At 47.2% G+C, this 14,819-nt stretch overlaps 2 protein-coding genes across 2 annotated transcripts; both read left to right on the top strand.

Moving 5' to 3' along the window:
• Window positions 1-3,006: 3,006 nt before the first annotated feature.
• Window positions 3,007-4,515, top strand: LOC119359609 (glycerol-3-phosphate acyltransferase 1-like). The gene has a single exon (XM_037625739.1). It carries the CDS (start codon window positions 3,007-3,009, stop codon window positions 4,513-4,515), a length of 1,509 nt encoding a protein of 502 aa, XP_037481636.1.
• Window positions 4,516-7,986: 3,471 nt separating this feature from the next.
• Window positions 7,987-11,834, top strand: LOC119355460 (protein POLYCHOME-like). The gene is made up of 5 exons (XM_037622264.1): window positions 7,987-8,131; window positions 8,221-8,274; window positions 8,422-8,482; window positions 8,595-8,867; window positions 10,927-11,834. Exons 4-5 carry the CDS (start codon window positions 8,604-8,606, stop codon window positions 11,338-11,340), a joined length of 678 nt encoding a protein of 225 aa, XP_037478161.1. The 5' UTR covers window positions 7,987-8,131; window positions 8,221-8,274; window positions 8,422-8,482; window positions 8,595-8,603; the 3' UTR covers window positions 11,341-11,834.
• The last annotated feature ends 2,985 nt before the right edge of the window (window positions 11,835-14,819 follow it).

Below are 14,819 nucleotides of genomic sequence, written 5' to 3' on the forward strand. Positions count from 1 at the left end.
GCGTACGTTTTTCGAAACTGTGTGCTTTTTTTGAATGGATGTTTTTTTTTCAAATCCATGAACTTCTAAAATTTTACGAAAAAATAAATGCATGAATTGTTTGTGAAATCCATGATTGTTTTTCAAAACTTGACATTCAATTGTCAATTGGTCGTCCGATCAACAGTGTACTGGTCATCTAGCGATTTATTTGTTTTTGAGAACTAGCAAATATACCCGTGCATTGCAACGGGGGAGCAAACAATTTCATGCTCTGTTTTTCAACAGTGTCCCACCCGTATTGCCATTTATTCTTTTTTTTCACACACGCCTTAAATGCTAGTACCTTTTCTTTTACCAAATTCTCCACGTTCCAAACAATATTCTTGAATTGAAAAAAAGGGAGGTAGCCTAAGCACAGATGCTATATTATAACCTGCAAGTCCCGACCACAATATAGAATATACAGATCCCTAGCATGGATGACATGAACAATTGCATCAAGAAATGAGGCTGCCGCTTAGGCAAGATGGCCTTGCAGTACTCTAAAAAGCACCAAGCTAGCGGCCGGGTGACTTCCAGATTCTAGTCAGGATTAATCAGGGTATTGTCCACCATCTAGAGCACTGGTGCCTCCTAACTTATCGCACATACCATGTATGGAAATTGCTGTCACTGTCAGTAGTACACGAACGTATGAGAGTCACGGCAGCCTCGGACTCCGGTGGTGGACGCATCTGCACGAACGCATGCTCGTCGTACTATTCCAGCGCTTTCTTGCCGGCAAGCTCCATCTGCTCCGCCCACGCCACAGCCCTGAACTGCTGCGGACAACGGGCGTGGCCTGGCTGCTGGCCTGCTGCTCGTTCTGCATCTTCATGCTCGTCAATCAGTGAACACAACACCGTGCCTCGCTAGCATATGTGCGAAGGGCTTGTATCGTACCGGTCGTGATGCTGCATGTTGTAGACTCGTAGTACCTCACGGTGAGCTCGGCGCCGAGCTGGCCATCTCTTTTGAGAGGGGCCAATTGCTGTTTGAGCTTGGACATGTTGCCCGGCAGCGTTGACGCCGCCTTGCCGTTATCATCTTCAGTCGTGTCCTTATCTGGTTGATGGTTTGATTGTCAATGTTAGGTAAGATATCGGCACAACCATCTCCTCGTAGAGCTCCTCGATCTGCTTCTTGGAGATTGTTCTTGATTTGCCTCCGTCGTCTATCTCGTCTCCCTCCTATTCATCAAAAATCTCGTCATACTCACCAAAAATCTCATCTCCTTATCTGGAGTCGTCATGTTCCCGAGCTGCTGCTTGCCTCCTTGGAGACTGCGAAGTACGGGTTGGCTTCTTTCACCTCGTCCTCCTTGTGAGTCTTGCCATCGATTACGCGAGCCTGCTATTCTTTGAGACGAATTGGTCAGGGTCTCGTGAGAGATTCACTAGTACAGGGGGCGTGTAGCTGTTGCTGCCGCCCCATATAAGCCAAGCGACGCTCACTGCGACCGCATCAATAGGGCCGCTGCCTCATCATCCCTGTCGCCGTCGGCGAGGCCATTGGCCTGCCGCCTCGAAACTGCACCCTATTGCGGAACCCTAGCGAAACCGTGGGGGCCTGCAATGTTGCGGCACGGACCACGCGTACTGGGGGTCTGGGGAGGCCTTTTTATAGTATATATATTTCTAGAACAATATAAAAGTTTCTTAAAAGAAGAAGTATAAAGACTGACCACACCGGTTCTTACAGGACACAAAACCTAGACCTTTTTTTGGGTGGCAAAACAAAGACGTGTGCACGCAGGGGAGGGAACGATGGGTGAAAATAGCTGGATCAATTTCCTTTTTAGAGGAAAAAAAATAGGTGGCCCAATTAATTGCTTTGAGGCTCACTTAGGCACAGGGAGCGGGGGCACAGGGAGAGGCGTCAACCGATCGTGCGGGCGAGGAGGTGGACGTATGAAAATTACCGTGACGGACAAAACAGACGAAATTTTCGAAAGTACTCCCTCTGTTCCTAAATACAAGTCTTTCTAAAGATTCAACAAGGGACTACATACGGAGCAAAATGAGTAAATCTACACTCTAAAATATGTTTATATACATCCGTACGTTGTAGTCTATTTGAAACCTTTAAAAAGACTTACTTCCTCCTTCCATCTATATAGGGCCTAATGTGTTTTTCAAGACCGCCTTTGACTATTGATAAGACTAATAATACATGAGATGTATAATGTGAAAATTATATCATTGAAAGCTCCTTTCACGTACGAATTTGATGATGTGCTTTGTGTAACTTGCATGTCATATATTATTGCTATAACACTTGGTCAAAGTTAACCTCGAAAAACGATTAGGCCCTATATAGATGGAAGGAGGGGGTATATTTAGGAATAGAGGGAGTAAGAAGCAATCACCCCTTAAATAATAGGTATAGGAGCCCTCAAAAAAAATAATAGGTATAGGTATAGACTAGGTCATCTAGCGATTGATTTTTTTTTAGGGCTAGAGCTAGAGTACCGGTGGCTGCCCAGTGTGAGTATCGCGTTGTTGGGCTGCGGCCCAGCTAGCGTCCGCTTGAGCGCCGATTTTGGAATCGGGCGCTGAACCGTTTCGGCGCGGAAAAAAGACTGAAACGTTCATCTAAAAAAGAAGAAGACTCCGAAACGTTCTCCGCAGGCCCCCTGGCGAACAACAGGGTCGCGCTGGAGGCAGGCCCTGGGCGATCGATCGCCAGGTAAACGGGTCCAAACGATTTTCCATCCCGTGAGGAATAACAACTGCACATGTAGTTTTTGAACTCAATAGGAAGTACAGTACTGTCACAAGGACACAACACAATGTCAGACTCAAACTCCGAAGGAAGATCCTATCGGAATTGTAACTGGTAAAGGAAAATAGCCTGCAGGCATCGACCGGGTTTGGGTCAAGGTGCTCGATATAAATAGAGGGGGAGCTGCTTTTTTCCAAATCAAAACAAGAAGCTTGTTGGTTCGGCTCTACAACAAACATACCAACATCGATGGAGACGTCCATGGCGACTTCGACGACGAGCAATCGCTTCGCGCACCGCATGCTCAGCCTCCACCGCCTCATCAAGAACAACGTCGTCGCATCTCTCCTCGGGGGCCACCGCCAGACCACGCCGGCGACGACGGGAACACCGGTGCCGCTTCCAGCAACACGCCTGCTCGGTAACAGCAAGACCGCGGCGGTTGTCGACGTCGACGCGCTACTCCTGAATTCTTCGATGCCGTCCGCGGCGACTTTATTCCTACCTTTCTTCCTCGTCGCGGTCGAGGCTGGCAGCTTCGTCCGAGGCTTCCTCCTGCTGGCGCTCTACCCGTTCCTCCGCGTCCTGAAGCATGGGACGTGTTTAAAAGCCATGGCCATGGTCTGCTTCTGCGGGCTGCGGCGCAACGAGGCGGCGAGGATCGGGAGGGCCGTGCTGCCAAAGTATTTCTTCAAGGAGGCGGCGCACGTGGAGGCGCTAGCGAAGGTGGCCGGAGAGTCGCCGAAAGAGGTGAAGGTGGCAGCGGTTAGTAGGACTTTTCCAACGGTGATGGTGGAGGCGTTCTTGAAAGAGTATGTTGGGTTCGACGCGGTGGTCGGCAGGGAGGTGAAGGCAGGTTACCGGTACTTCGCCGGCGTGATGGAGGACGAGAAGACGGACACAACGATGGAGAGTCTTGTTGATGGGCTAAAGCAAACCGAGATGAAGAATACGTGCCATTACCCGAAGCCCATGATCTTCCACGACGGTCGGCTGGCGTTCACGCCGACACCGGCTGCCGCGCTCGCCATGTACATCTACTTCCCCTTCGCTATCGTCCTCGCCATCGTCCGCATCGCCATCTACACCATACTTCCCCGGCTTATGACGGGCGTCGCCGCCGCACTTGCCGGCGTGCGGGTGCGCGTCACCGGCGCCCCTACTTCCGCGGTCGACGGAGCCACGGCAGGCGGCCGGCTCTACGTGTGCAACCACCGCACGCTCCTCGACGCGATCGCCATCTCCAGTGCGCTCGGGAAGTCCGTCTTCGCCGTGACCTACAGCCTGGGCCGCCTGTCCGAGCTGATCTCGCCCATCCCGCTGCTCCGACTCACCCGCGGCCGCGAGGAGGACCGGCGCCGCATGGCGTTGCTGCTGGCGCGGGGTGACGTCGTCGTTAGCCCCGAGGGCACCACGTGCCGCGAGCCGTACCTGCTACGGTTCAGCCCGCTGTTCGCGGAGCTTGCCGACGAGGTGAGCCCCGTGGCGGTGGACGAGCGCTCGACCATGTTCTACGGCACGTCGACGTCGCCAATCGACAAGTGCTTCGACTCGGTGTACTTCTTGATGAACCCTCGACCGGAGTACTCCGTCCACTTCCTGAAGCCGGTGCCCACCGGCGGCCAGAACAGCAGCATCGAGGTGGCGAACCAGGTGCAGCGGGTGCTCGCCGACGCGCTGGGGTTCACGCCCACGGCGCTGACGAGGAAGGACAAGTACATGCTGCTCGCCGGCAACGAAGGGACAGTGGCGACGAAGAAAAGCAATTAGTAGGAGTAAAGTGAAGTGTTGGTTTTGGGTATATTTAGTTTAACTGCATAATTCTTTCTTGTTAGTTGCATGTCAGAACGGTGAATTGAGTTTGTTTCGAATGCTAGAATCTTATTTTATTTTTTTAAGAAAATTCAGATTAATTTAGTCCATTTACTGCAAGGCAGGAAAAGAGGGGAAAAAAAGGTCCGACTCAAGTTATCTTGAAAAAATATAATGAATCAGTCGATTATGAAAAACGAACATGTTTGATATCGTCCTCTTGCCACCTACTGCCAGCGGTCGGACCCCCCTTGGTAGGAATGGGGAAAAAGAGGTATGTCTTCTTGCGAAAGAAGACCCCCTTTATATATAGAACAAAAATCCAACCGTTATGCACTGGTTGTGCTCTAAGCGGTATTGCCTCTCGGGAGAGCGGTACTACCGCTTAACACGATAAAAGCGACAACGAGCACCGACCCGATATTAGCATAGTAATTTTGCCAGAGGAACATACAGAGAAACCAGCGATAGTTTTGCACGACACCAGAGCGGAAGTACCGCACGAAGTGGTACCATCGTTAGTGCTAGCGGCACTACCGCAAATTATTTGATGGCATCCAGAGAAACCCACGGTAGTGCTTGCGACATCTTCGCGGAAGTATCACCTAAACGGTACTATCACCAGTTGCAAGAGGTACTACTGTGATTTACCTGAAGCCTAACAGAGAACTCAATGGTAGTAGTCGCGGTACAACCAGCAGAAGTACCACCTAAGCGATACTACCGCTTAGCCTCTGCCAGTAAGCCCAATGCACAACAGACGAATCGCTTCAAGATTGGGGAAGGACATGTGGGTGCATATAGTTTGTGTATGTGTTGATTCCAACTATACCTTCCAACACGGAAACCCTCTTAATAGAACAGATTTTCTATTCAAATTAATTGAAAAGAAACGTCGAAAAAAAAAAGCTTCTTTACTCTTTCTTTCTTCGGGTAATTAAACCGTCTTGTGCCATATAAAAAATATCTGAAATGCTTAATGCACATGATTAATCTGCAAAGCGCATTGTCATGAACACCAATACCAGTTAAACAGAGATATGCCCTAACAGGCAGCAAGCTACCAAGAAACTTTTGCAATCAATGATGGCGTTGCTGCGAACAATGATGGAGGTTATTCGCACTAATTACTGTACAAGGAATAGAATGTGTTGCATCGACCGTTACCATTGGAGCGACGATGACGTCCTCGTGCGTGACGGTGTGGCTAGAGGCCACGAGCCCGCGACACGGGGATGCTTCAAGGTCACGAGGACAGAGCTACAAGGATCGGCGTCCACCACCCTCTCATCCTAGACATGGCAGGATGAAAGACACGACCGAGCGTACCACGCAATTATGGACACTGGCCTAAGAGCAACTCCAACCTTCCGAACTAAACGAATGCGCGTTTTGTCTATTTTTTATTCGTTTGTATCCACCATGCAAACGTTAGTGTTCGTTTTTTATTGGGTCGGCACATGTATCCAACGCTGGTCTGATGAATTTTTTCGTGCGGACTAAAAAAAAACACAACAAATACGTTCAAACTTAACATAATTAAACATTAAAGCCGGTCAACCGCCAGCCAAAGTCCACGTAAACAATAATGAAACATAATTAAAAATAAAGTTTGTGCCTCCCTAGGCATCCTCGTTGTCCGACCAAGGGCCGGTGAGGTCGAAAACTCCGGCGCCAGGCCAGCCCAGGGGAATGCCGCCTCCCATGCACGGGCCGCGTCCTGCACCTGATGCACCGTCGGCTGGACTGCTTCGCCGTGGGCACGACGCTCCTCCTCCTCCTCGCGCTCTACATCAGGGGCTCGCCCTCTGCCCGCTCCTCCGCCAGCGCGTGGGCCCTCCAATGCTCGAGGTACGCCGCCTCCTGCGCCGACATCGCACCGAGGCACACGGCCGGCGCGCTGACCCACTCGCGCAGCCCTCCGGTCCACAAGTATCGCTCCGCCACGGGCTCCGGCGGTGGCGGCTTGGCCTTGGGCTCGGGGAGCCTCAACGGCGACGGCAGAATCACGTAGTCCCTAATCGCAGAAAGGGCGAGAGCCTCCGCGGCCTTGCATGGTAGGTAGCCTCCTCCTCCTCCTTCTTGCATCGGGTCTCTTGATGGAGCTCTGCATGGCCGCCGCCAACGCGACCTGACATGCCTCCTCCTTCGGCTTGACCCATGGGGACGCCCGGGGGTTGGCATGGTGGTACTGGACGCCCCGGCGGCCTTCCTTTCCGTGCTCAAGGGCAAACCAGACCTCTCAATTGGGAGAGTCTGGTGCGTAGGCAGGAAGCCGGTGCTGCCGACGTCAGGAGCTCCCGGTGCTTGCGTACCTCCTCGACTTGAGCCCTCTGCGACTGCCACACCGGGATGCGCTACAGTCCCAGATGTCAAGCATGGGGCAGGTTGACATCTGGATACGATAGTGCCCGTCGGTACTGCCAGTGCCACCGTGCCTGGTGCAGTGGCATGTTCAGCCGCTCCCTCATAACGTGTCCAGGCGACGAAGGAGGCGCACGAGACGAGCCGACGTCGGGCGTGTGCTTCCCCTTGCCCTTGCCGCCGAGGAAGCCCATGGTGCTAGGGTTTGCCCGTCACTGGCGAGGAAGCAGGCGGTGGCGGATGTGAACGGATGAGTTGGGTCGGTTTGTTGAAGTTGCCCTAAGCGAGATTAGACGGTTGACACGACAACTGATCGATGCGAGGCATCGGCCGAACGACGCCGAGAGTCGCCCTTCAAATTTCAGCCTTCATCTATGCGCATTTGCTTACTATATGAAATATGTCATACAGCGAACTAAGCCGTGTTTGGATGGTTAGAGGGACAGTAGTATCTCTCAATCCATCAGGATTCAAATCCTGGTGCTCGCATAATTTCTGAATTTATTTTAGGATTTTCGGCAATGCACATTCAGTGAGAGGAGATGTTCCCGTCGATGACGATGCGCCTACGGTGACTCCGTAAATTTAAAGATGACAAGCCGACTCAGTCTCTCGGAGGTGCTCATATGCGTGTGTGCGTTTATATGGATGAGTGTATGTGCGTATATATGAGCGCTTGGGTCGGTACTAATGTTCAGAAAAAAAAAGAAATATGCCGTACACGATTATTGGAGAAACGACGTGGCCAACCGGAAAAGCTTTCCTTTTTTGACGTCAGTCACGAGGCTGGCATGAGTCGTTCATTATTGGCCACGCCATCCCCTCCCGAAAGAACGCATCCAAATCTCACCGCGGCAGAACCGCCCAAAAGTCAAAAACATCAACGGCTACGATGCCAATGGACCATTCCCAAACACCGGACACATCCTGCCCGTCCACCTCATACAAACGGACGGACGGATGCGACATGGTCCACAGCGGAACCCGTGGACCGAAATCTCGTCCCACGGCCGCCAGCCTCAAACTTTGAGTTTTCAATATATCCCGCCGGGCGCCTCCCCCCCACCCCCCATTCCCCATCTAGCCGTAGCTAGTACTATAAACCCTAGGGATTTCCCCCGGAAATTAGTCGTAGTTAGCGGTAGATTAGAGTCCGTAGCCGTACCAGGGGTTCGAAGCGGGCGAGATTGGAGGAAGGGCCGAGCAAATCGTGAGAAATCTCGAATTTCGTCCTTTGGTCCCCACTCCCGTGCCGTTTCTTGCGGGTTCTGACGCGTTTCTTCGACTCTCTCGCTGCAGATCTGTTCTAGGGTCGGGATTAGCGGCGCGGAATCGAAGCGGGAGTCGGGACAGGTAATGCGCGAGAAATCTTGGGGTTATCGGTGGTCTTCATTGCTTTCCCCGCATCCATTTCTTGGTCTTTTGACGATTTTCCCCATCCATTTCTTGGTCTTCTGACGATTTCTTGGACGTTTTGCGCTTGTGGATTTCTGGGAACAGGGCTGGAAGGATCTCGAGATACGAATCGTACAAGAAAGATCCAGGGAAGAAGAGAGGACAGGTGCGTGCGCAGGGGATGCTGCCTTTTGAGTTTTCCGCCATTTCTTGCTCTTTTGATGCGTTTCTTGGAGTTCTGACCGATCCGCATCTCTTCTGCCGCTTGCCTCCTGCAGATCTCCAAGATGCCTGAACATAGGGAACTCAAGAGGACGGCCCTCACCGACCTCTCTGGCGGCGGCTTCTTTATCAGGAGGGTGGCCTCGCCGGGGGCGCTGGCAGGGAGGCGGGCTGGGAAGCCGCTGCCCCGGCGGTTCGCGTCGCCCTCCAGCAACAAGGAGAACGTGCCGCCAGTCTGGGCTGTGAAGGCTACGCCCCCGAGGAGGAGGAGCCCACTTCCTGGCTGGTACCCGAGGACGCCGCTCCGTGATATCACGGTGATTGTAAAGGTAATGACCAATTTCTTCAGATCAAGTAATGTTGTTCTGACGTGAGTAGTTGAAACTGTTTGAAGATGTAGTTGCTTCACCTGCTATCTTGCTTACGATTCTGCACTGTGCTGTTTAAGAGTCTCTAGATGAACGTGTATAGTGCCTTTTCTTCTCTGCCAACTCCGTTCTGGAGTTGTTGTTGGCCGGTAACAGCATGTTTGAAGTACAATTGTTACCAATGTGGGCTTGTGGAATCCCATGACAATAGTCTTGAGTTGGATTCAGCTATATGATTTTGTGCTATGCTACATTTCCACCGGCACTTGATTATTGTTGGTAGCTCTTAACTGTTAACAAATGGCCAAACTGCAGCAATTTGCTTTTAATACCTTATTTACACCAAATTTCAGTTAAACAATGGTACTTAGATAATTTTGTGCTACTTCTGTTATGGTTTGTGGACAGTATTTGAACTTAATGGTAACTACTAGTTGGTTATGAAATCATAATACTGCTATAACTTTTAGTGGTAAGCAGAATAGATGTATTATTTCCGTGATTGGTACTGTCAGGTTTTGGGGTTTTGATTATTGGTATGAAGTATTGACAGAGGATCTTATTTACACCAAGTTTCAGTTAAACAATGGCACTTGAATAATTTTGTGCTACTTCTGTTATGGTTTTGTGGACAATATTTGAACGTAATGGTAACTAGTTGGTCATGAAAGCATGATACTGCTATAACTTTTAGTAGTGAGCAGAACAGATGTACTACCTCTGGTCCGCTTTAATTGTTGTGAAGGAACTGCTGCGGTAGTACAAAGTTGTGTACAGCTCGCGACAATAATTTCAGATCAGAGGAATATTATTTCCGTGCTTGGCACTGTCAGGTTTTGGGGTTTTGACTATTGGTATGAAGTATTGACGGAGGATATTCTTGTGCTCATGAACCATTACTTTGTTATGTTCCATCTAATTAGATATCATAACAAGAATTAACAAAACATTTTCCTGCTTCCCTGCATCAAGTGTCCATGTTAGATGAATACTGTCATGCCTGCTTAAAGTGCAGTTATTAGTGAGTGGAGAGGCTACCTCACTGTCCAAAGAAACACCTATCAATTGCCTATCGGAGCTGTTGTTTGCTTAGTGTTTATGTTTCCTGTACTGATGAGTGATGCCTGAGTATGATTCAGTTATACGATTTTGTACTATATTAGTTTTAGTTTTCGGCACTATTATTTGGCTACCAGTATTGTTTATCGCAAACCGTTTCTTTCTATCATCAGTTAACTGACTTCAGATATTTTATTAGTGTAATTCAGTATGATGTTTTGTCCAAGCATACCAATAAATGCACACATTTTTGGGCTATTTTCCTAAGCTGCTGACTTTTCTTTTGATATTACCTGACCAAGTGAAAATGGAGCTCTCCAAAGTTGTTTATGCCTATAAATCTCTGCAAACATGTGCCCCTTATACTCTTAAGTAAGACCAACAATGTTGTCTATATGCGTATATCCTTTGTATAGTTTGCATTATCCTCTTTTGGTCATGCTGTACATTGTGCATTATAGCCCGAGGCTGGTAATTCTTTCCATATGCTGTACATTGTGCTACTGTATACTACTGATACAATAGCATGCACCAGTTAGATGTCTATTTAATAAAATCCCCTTAACTAATATTTTGAGTTAAAATGTTGTGTATATAATCAACTGTTGTAGCATGTACTATCTCAAAATTTAAATGTTTCTTGTGTGTCATTCAAACAATATATTTTTGAGCTTGGGTTATTTTGATTGGTGGAATATTATAATTTAGTGAATTAAGCTCTGAGTGCATATCAACCATTTTACTATGGCATGATTTCTTTAACAGTGCCGTTACCACTGAATCCTAATTTACAAAACATATATGCCTACCTCTGCTGACCTGCTTTGGCTACATATTTGTTATTTTGATTGGTGCCATTCAAATGTTTATTTTTGCAGCAGGTAGTTCTATAGCTAAAATTATGCATTTCAGTGCATGTTCTTTCTTTCTACGTGCCGCTCTTCTGACTATTGATTTTCAGGCTATTGAGAGAAGCCGCTTAAGGATTGCTGCAGCTCGGCAGCAAAGCGAAACACCTGAGCAATCTCTGCAACCTGCAAACTTGACGACTCCGGTACCGGCAGAGCAGGGCACTCCTCATTCTACTGAAGCTCAGGACTCCCAAGCTATCGCCTCTGGTTCTGGCTTAACTGAAATGGTCGCAAACCCTGCACCTGGCCAGGCAGAGCACGACTTCAAGGTCTATTCTTCGCCATCCAAGAGCTCACAGAAGACTCCAACAAAACCCATCGATCCAGCGCTCGCTGATCTCATGGAGAAGAAACTGACCAGCTCAATAGAGCAAATCGAGAAGATGGTGAAGAAGAACCAGAAGAAGGCCGCTCAGCCTTCCAAGAGGGCCAACCAGAGGCGCACTCTCATGTCCATGCGATGAGTTTAGTACTCTGCTTCACTGCAGGGAGAGGAGAAAGTCCATCTCAGACTAGTCCTCCAGCCCGCCGTGTCTGCTGCTTTCTTAGCCGCTATCCTGACCAGTCAATCCTGCTCTTCTTCTGTCTGCCCTTCACCCCAAGACTTACCATAGCATGTTATGATAAGATGGGGATTCGTGGTTCTCTGCTTGAGGGCCTGGGATTATCTCGGTTGTTGGTTCTCTGCTTGAGGATCTGGGATTATGGGGCCGGCCTGTTGGTTCCCTCTGCTTGAGGGTCTAGGATTAGCAACTCTGCTAGTGTCAGGTTAATGCTACTGCAGTAGAACTCTGTGTCGTGTACTCTAGCACGCAGCCTAACAAATCTTTGTTTTGTGCTGTAATTTCAGTACCATAAACCATTGCTATACGGTAGCTTTATCATGGTTTCTGTATTTCTAGTGTCAAATGTTTCTACACTCTTGAAATCTTGCTGTTTAGCTATGGCATTTCTTACAGATGATTTCCATGCTCATTAAGATTCATTTTTGTTGCCGTATCAGAAAAGGTACCAGAAGCTTATGTTTTATTGTATTTTTGCATAAAATTTGGTTCTGTTTCTTTTTGATTTGAGCACCTGGAGGTCACTCATATTCTTTTACTCGTGCATGCTTGCTTAATTAGGAGCAGCAGTTTGCCTGTCTTCATCAGTGCATCCATTTGCGTGAGTTAAAATGCCAGCTCCAATAAAACATATATAAGTGAAGATATAGCTCGAAGGAGTGAAACCAGGCCCCAAAAGACCCTGAACTGCTTCTGTTTTTCAAACTACAACCCAGTTTGATTCTGCTGAGAAATCATTTCTGGATTAAGAGAACATGTTCACATGGTTATGTAATTAGGGATTAAGAGAACATGTTCACACCGTTTCACATCTGACATTTTTATTACTGTGTTACTAATAATAAGGCTTAAGAATACATTGTTGCAAAATTTAGGGCCCGTTCGGTGTCCCTCCGCTCAACGGCTCCGCTCCTGGAGCGGACGGAGCTGCAGTTAAAATTCTTGGAGCGAGCAAACAGGTGCTCCGCAGATCCTAGAATTTTAAGGAGCTGGTGGATTGCCGAACAAGTCCTTACTCAGTACATAATTCTTCCAAGTTTATGTTGAAGCTACTGAATATGATGTCACAGCTTATGCAAGGAGAGAAATACTTTTGTCCTCAATGACTCGGTGAGCACTGGCATTGTCCCTAATGATTCCATGAACCATGGCGTTGTTAGTAGGACATGATGCACTTTTGAAAGTTAACTAGTACAGTAACTAGTAGTACAATCTATTCGTCAAAGTGTTGACATTCCTTTTTTCTTTGCTGAACCATGGAAAGGCATGAGGGTCATTATACAAGTTCCCCTTGCAATTGATTCGATATACTCAACTTACATCACTCTTCTTTACTACCTTCACCCCCCAGTCTAAGAAAACCGATGGAGGCACACACTCACGCCAGCTTTCCCCTGCAATTGTACTGCACCAGAATTCATGGTCTAGACTTCACAAATGCTTCAAGCTTAAGTAAGAACTTCCACGACAAGTCAACAACAGCAAGAAAGTTTACTTCCCTCCTCTTGCTGGTAACAAAAAGGTGGACACACAAAGCCACAGAGGGCACTCACATTGAAAGCCACATACAACCAAAGAAGATGTTAACCGACTTGTCCGCCGTGTTTGTTGGCCTCGCCGATCATCTCATACCCCTTGCCTTCCATGCACAAGTGGCACCAGTGAGAATGGAGGACTACAAGGTCAAGGACTCAATACCACCTCCACACACCATTGGGAGCAATGGCCGTCCCAGAGGTGGCCAAGCGCCTCTAAATAAGGAGGGGCATCGTATCAACAGGTTGTCCAGAACCATGAGATATGTGTCCAAGCATATCAGGTGAGGAGTTTCCAAAACCTGCAACATGATAAATGACATGAGTAAACAAAGGTTGACAAGTTCTCAATACATTTAATCAAGGAGAAGTCACACAATATTATGTATATAAATTTCATTCTGACATTTTAACATGACTTTGTCTAATTAATTCCGTTCCAATGGTATGCAGTTGCGTGATAATTTAATCAACATTAAACATGATTCGACATGAGTTTGTCTATAATTCAGTTCCAGTGGTATGCAATTGAGTGATAATTTAAACAACACTAAACATGATTCAACAATTTCAAGACTGAATTGTCTCGAGTGATTATTTGGAGTATGTAACCGGTAAGTAAACAACAAGAAGAGACCTGTGGATAAGGAGCAAGTACCTCACCTATCAACTGAACAGTAGCATATCTGCCTTCCATTACTGAATCTGCCTTCAAAGAGCTGGACAATCAAGAAGCTCAGTAATAAACATAGACGATACAGTTTAGACCGAAAAATAGAGCTCACCTAACCACATTGTAAATTCCAAATCAAGTAGTACTACAGTACAAAAAAAAACTATGCAACAAACAGAAAATTAAAAGACAGTGCTGGTAACAAATTTTAATCTTTCATTCATGCACATGAGATGCCTGGGAAACAAATCTAGTGAAAGAGGACCTTCTTTTATAACCAACTAAATTTCCATTAAAAGCAAAGGATGCTGTCAAGACACATCAAAGAGAACAAACAATTACCTTCCTAGGAATTGCTACATCAACACATCTACAGGGTCTTCATGGTGTTTACCAGTGCAATGCTGTGCACACGACTGCGGAAAGCTTAAACATAGGTGGTTTGTTATATACTCCCTCCGTCCGATAATATAAGAGCGTTTTTGACACTACACTAGTGTAAAAACGCTCTTATATTATGAGACGGAGGGAGTACTGAAGAAGAGAGCTCTAGATATGCTTGCTCCTCTTTTTTCTGGAATAAAACTCTTTAAATCTTCTGAAGCATTTGATTCCAATGATGCTGTAATCAAGACTACATATGAAGTTGCTGGACTTTCAAGGTAGCAGAGAATGAAAATACCTGCCAATTCATGAGCTAACTTATATCATCAAGTTATTTGCTCGATTTTGTATACATGATTAGTAGAACTGATCTTGGTGATCGTGGGTGATACATTTTAAGAACAATCCCATTCCCAGCTCATTTCCTACTACCAAAAAAGCAATCTGAAGTTCTGAACTATCCATCTGTGTAATTTTGTGACCTACAAGTAGAAAAAACTCACATGGCACGCCTAGTGCCTTCATAGGCCCTTCCGCTGCTTGATCTTGACAAACTTTGAAGCAACTAAACAGAACAACGTGACTGCGCACCCAAAATTTGAGCTTCATTTCCTTAGATTGTTGGGAAAAGAAAACGACCATATTGAATATGTTAAGAGTACACAGTATAAACTAACAGACCAACTGGATTATTCAAATAAAAGGCCACATAGTTTAGTGCCAATTTGCATTTGTTTCCTCTTTTCTTTTGCATTTGTTTAGTTGTTTTGTGGGGGTACTGACTGCCA

This window comes from Triticum dicoccoides, chromosome 2A (genome assembly GCF_002162155.2).
Source record: "Triticum dicoccoides isolate Atlit2015 ecotype Zavitan chromosome 2A, WEW_v2.0, whole genome shotgun sequence".
Classification (NCBI taxonomy): Eukaryota; Viridiplantae; Streptophyta; class Magnoliopsida; order Poales; family Poaceae; genus Triticum; species Triticum dicoccoides.